Below are 8275 nucleotides of genomic sequence, written 5' to 3'. Positions count from 1 at the left end.
ACCAGACAATACATCATGTACCTGAGGGTCCAATTCTTGTCCATCTTCCTTTTCTCATCCTCTATCACTATAGCTGGTTTTTTGGTTTTTGGTTTGAGGGTGGTTTTTGTTTGTTTGTTTTGTTGTGTTTCTTTTGTTGTTGTTTCTTTGGGTTTTTTTTCCTCTTCTACTTTTAACTTTTGCTCTTATTTTAAGAAATAGATTTTGGAATTTTCAGGAAAAGAGCTGTTCTTGAAAGGATCACTCTGAACCTCTGCTCTAGGATGCCGGAGAAACAACAGAGAGGCAGGGACTGAAACGCTTCCCTGCTGAAAACAGTCAGGCACAAGTACTGCCGCAGCGAATGGAGCTGGAACAAAGTGGTTTTCGTTTCAGGACATGTTCGGCTGCTCTGAAAGCACAACAGAGTTTCTTGCTTGCAAAGAACAACCTGTACAAGTTCATGGTTACCCGTCCTCATGCACTTATTGCAGAACTTATGCTGGTGGTGGTGGTGTTTGCTGTTGTTGGGTTGGGTTGGGCAGGCCCACGAAGATCTGGCAAGATAAAATAAAGCCTGCCTGAAAAACTTTGCCTTTCAGACATCAAAAATGGGAGTTAAAGGAGGAATGCTTAGTATGGCTTTAGCAGCAATAAGGTGGCAGGGCATTGTAGGGACAGCACAGGGACTTTCCTTATTTGATAATCTTCACAGTGTGCACTGTGCTTGATAGCAGAAATATAAAAATGTTAAAGCCTGTGATTTAGTGCTGTAGTGTAGCTGTGTGACGTGTGTGGTATCTGTTCCTTGAAGCAAAGGCTAGACCCCTGCCTGCTCCAGCAGCACATGCAGAAATAGTTACCAGACTACTTGCTCTTTGGAAGCGCTGTTTAAGGGAATAAGGCACACTAAGTGCCAATTAACCAAATGCTGATAATCTCTTTCTCTCCTATGCTCAGTCTGTAAGAGAAAAAGTACTTATTTTCTGCAACAAATGTTCATAGTTGAGAATTTGGAGAAAATTACTGTATGGCATCTAGGAGGATCCTTTCAGATCACGTGTGTGAGAGGAGTTGTATCTCAGTGGGAGCAAGTAGGCACTCGGCTCATTCCACCTTGGGTAGATCTCAAGGTCTCAATGTGATACAGTTTCTCTGATTTGCAAAATCTTTTGCTGTTAATGTTCACTGGGGGCGTGGGAGTGCAACTGGAATGAAGGATAGACAAAGGGGGATTGTTTGTCCTTTAAATTTTGTGGAAATAATGGGATTTTATGAACAACACTGCAGATTCTCATTCTTCCCCTTATTAACCTTCATCTCTTTAAGACCAGGTCTACTTGGAATAGTAATATGCCCGCTACTTCTAGCTGCAGCAGTCCTCCAGATCAGGATCGCCTGCATAAATATTATAATGCATGTCAGGAAAGATGTAGTGGAGTCAAAATGTCTTCTCTGGAGAACAGTCTCTTTCAAATGGACACTTAATTTCCAGAGTCACCTCTAGGTCTGTGGGGTGGTTTTGCAACATGGACAAAGAATGTTGAAGAGATACACTTGGATATCTTCCAAGTACAGACTTGGGATGCAGAGTATGTAATAATAATAATAATCATAATAATAATAATAGTTGAATCCAATCTAGTTCTGACTTCAAAGAACATTTGCAAAATTACATCTCATCTGTTTGTTGTTTGGTTTTGTTGGGATTTTATTCAGCTTTTCCTATGCCAGTGATGGGATAAAGAAAAGTTTATGGTGGCCTTCATTAAAATCCAAATATTTATTTTTCTTTCAGTTTGGAAACAATAACAACTACATGAACATGGCAGAAGCAAATAATGCATTTCTCACTGCAAATGAGGTAGATGTTTATCTTTTTTATCTATGCTTATATTCTGCTGTTCACTGTGATAATTTAACAGACTTTGAATGGATGAAGAGTGAAATGCTGAATTTCTGTGTGTTTTATGGAGCACAAAATAAAGACTTTAATGAGAAAGAAAATAACCTGACAGCTCTCCATTACTAGTCAATTTAGCTGTCCATAAGGCAGTTACTTACATAGCATGTCAATAGAAACAAATCTGCTTTATGTATGAAAAAAATTATAAACAGAAGGAAACAAATAAAAAGCACAGTAGGTGTACACTTTGGAAGCAAGCTTAGTAATAGTCATTACTAACTAGTGGGCTAATTTCTGTTACAGATTCAAACATTTTCATTTGGGTTCTTAATATGAATATAAGTTAGAAAACCAAACCCAGCTTTATAGCCTGAAGTGCATGTGCTGCATGAAGCAACTTTTGTCAAGGGTCAAGAACAAACCCTGGCATCAGGCCGGTGGAGCCTGACTGGGTTATGGTGGTGATGTATTTGGTTGCTGCCTTTGAGAATGGGAGCTGGAGGAAGGATAGCCACTGCAGTCCATGTATTTTTTAGAGCAGTGCTACCTTACAGCCAGTGAATAGACTTATCAACATGCTAATACCAACTCCAGCTCCAGACCTTTTGCTCATCACTAAAACTCAGCAGCTCTTACTCCAAAGGGAAGGATGGAAAGTGCAAGATGCACTGTCTAGTAATGTGCATAGCAATATGGAGAACAAGAACTAAGTATTTATGTAGCATGCATGCCATAAATTATCTTCCCAACATGAGGAAAGGTTAGAAGACTGGGCAGCCTTGATTTTACAGGTTGTAAGTGGGGATTAAGTCACAGGTATTCTTGTGCGCTTTTTAAAATGCAATCTCAGAGAAAATAAGCAGAAAGGTGTAACAATAAATATGAAGGTTAGAATTAAGAGTTGTATTTTAAGAATCATTTATACAATGGTCACCATCTCTTTTTACCCAGCAAGACTGCTTAGATAAGGGAATATTGTTTGGCACTAGCTCTAGTGTTATTTGTGATAATGAACACAAACCCCATCTGTAATGACAACATGATGTTTCTTTCTGTAGAATTTCTTTCCTACATTTGAATCAAACATTGATGAAAGCTCTGCTGCCAGCAGCTGTTCAGAGACAATTTAATTCCAGCTGTGATAATTCACCGTGTCAGACATTGGCTGTTATATGTTGATACAACAGTTCTCCAGATTTGCATTTTTATCAAAAGGAACAAATGTTTTGAACATTTCAGTACAGATGGCATTTAACCATGCACACAGTTTTGTTTTTTGTTTTTTAAAGTGTAAGATATAACTATTTGAAAAGTTAATAACTTTAAAAAATATGATTGGTAAGATAAATCCCACAAATGTTATACCATCTTTTGGTCTAACAGCACCTTCCTGCAATACCAAATTGCATACTATTCAGGCTCTTTTTACAGACTGAATGCTGCAGTGATTTGGATTTAAGACTATTTCACTAAGGGGCTTGCTTTCTTCTTAGATTACATGTATTTTATCCTCAATCTTGGTTCCATTATATGCTTTTAAAAAAGAACACATACATATTGTGAGAATCAAATTCACGTTTAAAAAATGTTCAGGTATTCATGAACTTACTCTTCCATTTGTAGTAAGCTATAGTATTAAGATGAATGCTACTTTTCTAAGTAAAATACTGTATTATTGTCTAGCTGTGTTATATATTTATACAGCTGCCCTGGAGTTATTCTGTTAGATGGGAAGAAAAGATCCAGTTCTTACAATTACTATCTCATAAATACGTCAAGTAAAGAGAGGGTCAAATGTACTATAATAATACTGATTTCACTGAACTTTTTTGCTTGAACAAGGAATAAAAATATGAGTATTAGTGTTCGCATTAAAACATGACCCTAGCTTTACAATCACTGCATTTACAATGTGTTTAATTATAGTGTTTTTACATTAACATGAATGTAGCTTTCTCACTATGATTTTGGACCTGAGCACTGCTGAGCTAGAAGCCCATTTTATTCCTGTAAATAATGCCTTAAGAGTGTAATCCTAGAGCACATTCAGGTTTAGAAGCCACACATTTGCTTTATGTTTTCTGTCTCCATGTCATGGTTACTATGACCTATTTTAAAGCACCTTAAATATTTATTGAAATAATATTTCAAGTGTTAATTACAGTGGTAATGAAAACAGCCAAATGCCACATATCAAGAATGAGTGTTTATCTGTATTGTTAATGTGATATGTTAGATTTCATTAAGCAGTAATGGGGTAGCAAATGAGTCACAAATTACAGTTGCATCTGTTACTAGACCACATTAGTGCCAAAATAACTGCAAATGCAGCCATAGGGTTCATTAGCCAACCACTTCTCCTGGCCAATCCATCCTTTGTTTGTGAACTGCGGGGTCCACAGGAAGGAAAATTCACACCTTTTGTAATATAGCAACAGGGAAGTCAAACGTCTCCCTAATCGAGGCCCAGCTTTCACATCCAGAATTAAGTTGAGGTCCTGCAGTTTGAGTGAGATGGGTAGAGTCTCAGCAGACTGACGGTAATGCAGACTGGAGCAGTCTGGGACCTCATCATTTGTGGTGTGAGACCGATAATGACAGCTGACAGGTTCTATATGCAAGCAAAGGTTTTCTTGTGTTTCAGTTTCCATCTTCTCTCAAGTGGTTATTAATTTATATCATCATTAACAGTTTGAAGGATGACAATTTGCAGTAGTTAATGAGCTCTTTCACTGAACTTATCATTTGAAAATTAACTGACATTAAGTCACTCTTTCAAACAATGTAAATAATACATAAAACACCCCCACCAACTCGAATTCTGAACTAATGCAAACAAACAAATCCCAGAGCAGCCTTGCATGTCCAGAGCAAGACAAGAGTGCCTATTTTAGGATTGCCAACTGCCCAGTTTGATCAAGACAGTCCTGATTTGGGTACATTTAAAATGGCCTAATTTCAAGCACTGAATTTCTATTATTAAGTAGCAGTGGACCTGAAATAATATATGAAAGTTCATTTAACTCAAAAGAAATTTGAATAAGCATAGCTCATTTGTTTCCCAAATAAAAGTCAGCAATGTTGAAGCCAGATACAGACTCCACTTGAATAAAGATTATCTTTGACAGACACATGCACACGTACAAACATGCACAAACCCTGAAGATAACTGGCAGTAAATGTTTTGCTCAAGGCATCTTAACAGGTGTTTAGTTCTTAACAAACCTACTGTTCAAACAAAACTGGCTTGCTTCAGAAAGCACTGGAAACTGCACTAAGCACTATCACTCTTTTATATGCGTCTTTCCTCCAAAATACAACCCCTGCTTAAAAGGATGCATTATGCTTTTGGGATGGATAAGAAAAGAAATAAGACCAGAATTATAATATTTCATGTTTATTAGTGCATAAAAAAGAAACAAAAGGTGTGAAATGGTCAGTCAGTGCTGAATTAATGTTATATGTGTGTGCATGCACACTACAAAATTGTCAGTATTTTATGAAGCATGAGAGTAATGTAAGCTGTTTGTGCTATTTTACTAACATATCAATAAAGTGGCAATTTGTTATACAGCCAAATGCAATGTAGCTGATATTCTGACTAACAACAGACAGATGTTGCTAATTAAGTAGGCATTAAAAAACTGTTAATACTGATACTCCATTAAAGCCATATGATAATGAGACTTAAATCTTTAATCAGAGTGATCCACAAACCCCCTCAGTATACAAAACTTAAAAATTCTGTTGCATATAGAGTTTGCATTTGAAATCAGAACAAGATTTGCACTGCAGGTCTGGAGGTGGTTGCTGAGAGCCATGTGCCCAATGTGGTTTTCACTTGTCCTGTCCTTTTTTAGCAGACGTTCCATACGCCAAGCCTTGGGGATGAGGAGTTCGAAATCCCACCCATTACCCCCCCGCCTGAGTCAGATCCCACGCTGGGCATGACAGATATACTGATGCCCTTTCAGAGCCTTAGTGACCAGCTGCCTGCACAAGGAAATGAATTTACACCACAGTTTCCCCCCCAGAGCTTGGATCTTCCCTCCATTACAATATCCCGCAATCTTGTGGAGCAAGATGGCGTCCTCCACAGCAATGGATTGCATATGGTAGGTCTGGTTCTTTGTATGTTTCCGTTGCCTAATATCGTCTGTCAAAGCACAGTAATACAGATTTGTGTCATCTATCAGTTTTAATTGACCTCTCAGAAGATCTGATGATTTTCCAGTGTTTTGGTCCAAACAAGTATTTGCAAATGTTCTGTATCAAGTGCAGGCGTGTTCTGTATGAACACTGACGTGTGTTGTCAGTGTTACACAGTAAACAGTTCCCTAAGGCAGTTGGCAAATGGTTAAGGGTTTAATATTGGTGGATTCAGGAAGATGAACATGGTTGTTAATGTACAGTGCAATGGTATACTGTGTGTGAACAGATCTGTAATGAAGAAGCAGTTGGGTTTTATAAACATAGTGTTCAGATTTTGGGAATGGACTTTGAAACCCATATCCATTGGCATCATGTGCATCCCAAGTGCTGCTAAAGTTCAAAATTGTGTTACAGAGTTGACATTAGCATCAAGAGTTGAAAGACCATTGTGTTGGTCAGGGTGAACTATAGCATTCAGAAGGAATTGCTTGTCTACATTTTAAGTACAGGACCCACATCTGACAGCTATCAGGATATTTTGAAAGTACAGTATTGAAAGCAGCTCAGAAAGGGAGCCAGACACAGTATGCTAGCAATAAGAACTCTTTTATTTCCCTATTTCTCTGTATATTGCATGGGCTAAATCTGCTTAAGTTGAAATAGATTTTTTTTTTTTTTAATTGAAAATAGGAGTGATAGGGGTCTTGACCATACTGAGAAATACAGGGCCATAAAAAGACTGTTCTGTCTAGCGCTCTTGTAGGTGAAGAAGTCTGAGCCTGTTCTCCTGTTCTGGGCTGTTTCTAGCACCCAGAAATGGGAAGTGATGATCCAGGTGTGGGGAAGGCCCGAGTGATGGAGATGCTTAGGCTAATTCCTGTGATGATTCCTTTTAATTACAAAAATCAAAACCAAGGCTGCATGGAGTCTCCTTCAGAATCTGTATATACTGTATGCCTCTGAGCTCAGTGCGAGGGCATACAGACAGTTTTCACTTGTATTTCCCTTTTATTGGGGGATCTCACTGCTTGGATTTCTCTAAGCTTTATGCAGTAACATTCATACTTGCAGTGATGAGGCACAGCTGTGAGTCAGTTTACCATACTTAGCATTTTAAACTCAGTGCTTACAATTAGAATTGGTTTCTATATTACGTATTGAAGACAGAGCAAGTGTTTAGCTTGAACAGATATTTTACATCAACTGATTTTTATATAGGACCTTTTGCTAAACTTTGTGTAGTGAAAATACAGATTTACTGCTGGATAGTAATAAAGATTGTGTTGTCATATTTATGATTTCATGTACATCTATTTTTCTTTTTTATTATTCTGGCAAGTGAAAATTAATTAAAGATTTACAAATCAACATGCAGCAAATATTTCTCTGGAATTCTGCAGGCTTTTGACTTAGTTGCAAATTTTAATGTTTCCTTGGAGAGGAAACTTCATGAAGAGTAGCTAGCACAGAACTCTTAAGCACAAACTGTTGACTACTTTGGAGGTACAGAATTCAGTAATTCCATAGATACAAAGCGGGAACTGCCTAAAACAGGCCTTGCATGATTTAATGCTTCTTTTCAGATCCAATTTTGTATGCACTGGCCATTTTGGGCAACTACTAAAGAAAAATCAGATTAAAAAAACTTGAGAGTCAGGAATGTTATGTTGAAAATTAAACAATGGAGCATGTGTACACTGAATACAATGAAATTTGGTGGACTTGGCAGTCCTGGGGTAAAGGAAAGGTTGGACTTGATGATAAAGGTCTTTTCCAACGTAGTTGATTCTATGATACTATGAAACTTGCTCAGAGATATATAATAAATATCATGGGCTGGATTAGTGTTGTATTACGAGTATGAGTATCATAGAATCATAGAATGGTTGAAAAGGGCCTTAAGATCATCTAGTTCCAACTCCCCTGCCATGAGCAGGGACACCTCGCACTAAACCATGTCGCCCAAGGCTCTGTCCAATCTGGCCTTGAACACCTCCAGGGATGGAGCATTCACAACTTCCTTGGACAACCCATTCCAGTGCCTCACCACACTCACTGGAAAGAACTTCTTCCTTGTATCTAGCCTAAACTTCCCCTGTTTAAGTTTGAAGCCATTACCCCTTGTCCTACCCTTGTCCTACCACTACAGTCCCTAATGAAGAGTCTCTCCCCAGCATCATTGTAGGCCCCCGTCAGATGTTGGAAGGCTGCTATGAGGTCTCCATGCAGTCTTCTCTT

The 8275-nt window shown here is 38.2% G+C and overlaps 1 protein-coding gene across 1 annotated transcript in view; it reads left to right on the top strand.

Moving 5' to 3' along the window:
- Positions 1 to 262: 262 nt before the first annotated feature.
- Positions 263 to 8275, top strand: part of TOX3 (TOX high mobility group box family member 3) — a gene marked incomplete at its 5' end in the record, with an annotated part of 28227 nt that continues 20214 nt past the window's right edge. The window contains 3 exons of the mRNA XM_010012641.1: positions 263 to 505; positions 1778 to 1843; positions 5749 to 6000. Of these exons, the coding sequence (XP_010010943.1) occupies positions 263 to 505; positions 1778 to 1843; positions 5749 to 6000 (561 nt within the window). The remainder of the gene's footprint in view (positions 506 to 1777; positions 1844 to 5748; positions 6001 to 8275) is intronic.

Source organism: Nestor notabilis, unplaced genomic scaffold (assembly GCF_000696875.1).
Source record: "Nestor notabilis isolate BGI_N333 unplaced genomic scaffold, ASM69687v1 scaffold18604, whole genome shotgun sequence".
Classification (NCBI taxonomy): domain Eukaryota; kingdom Metazoa; phylum Chordata; class Aves; order Psittaciformes; family Psittacidae; genus Nestor; species Nestor notabilis.
The sequence above is the reverse complement of the archived record's forward strand: the minus strand, read 5'-3'. Positions and strand labels throughout refer to the sequence as shown.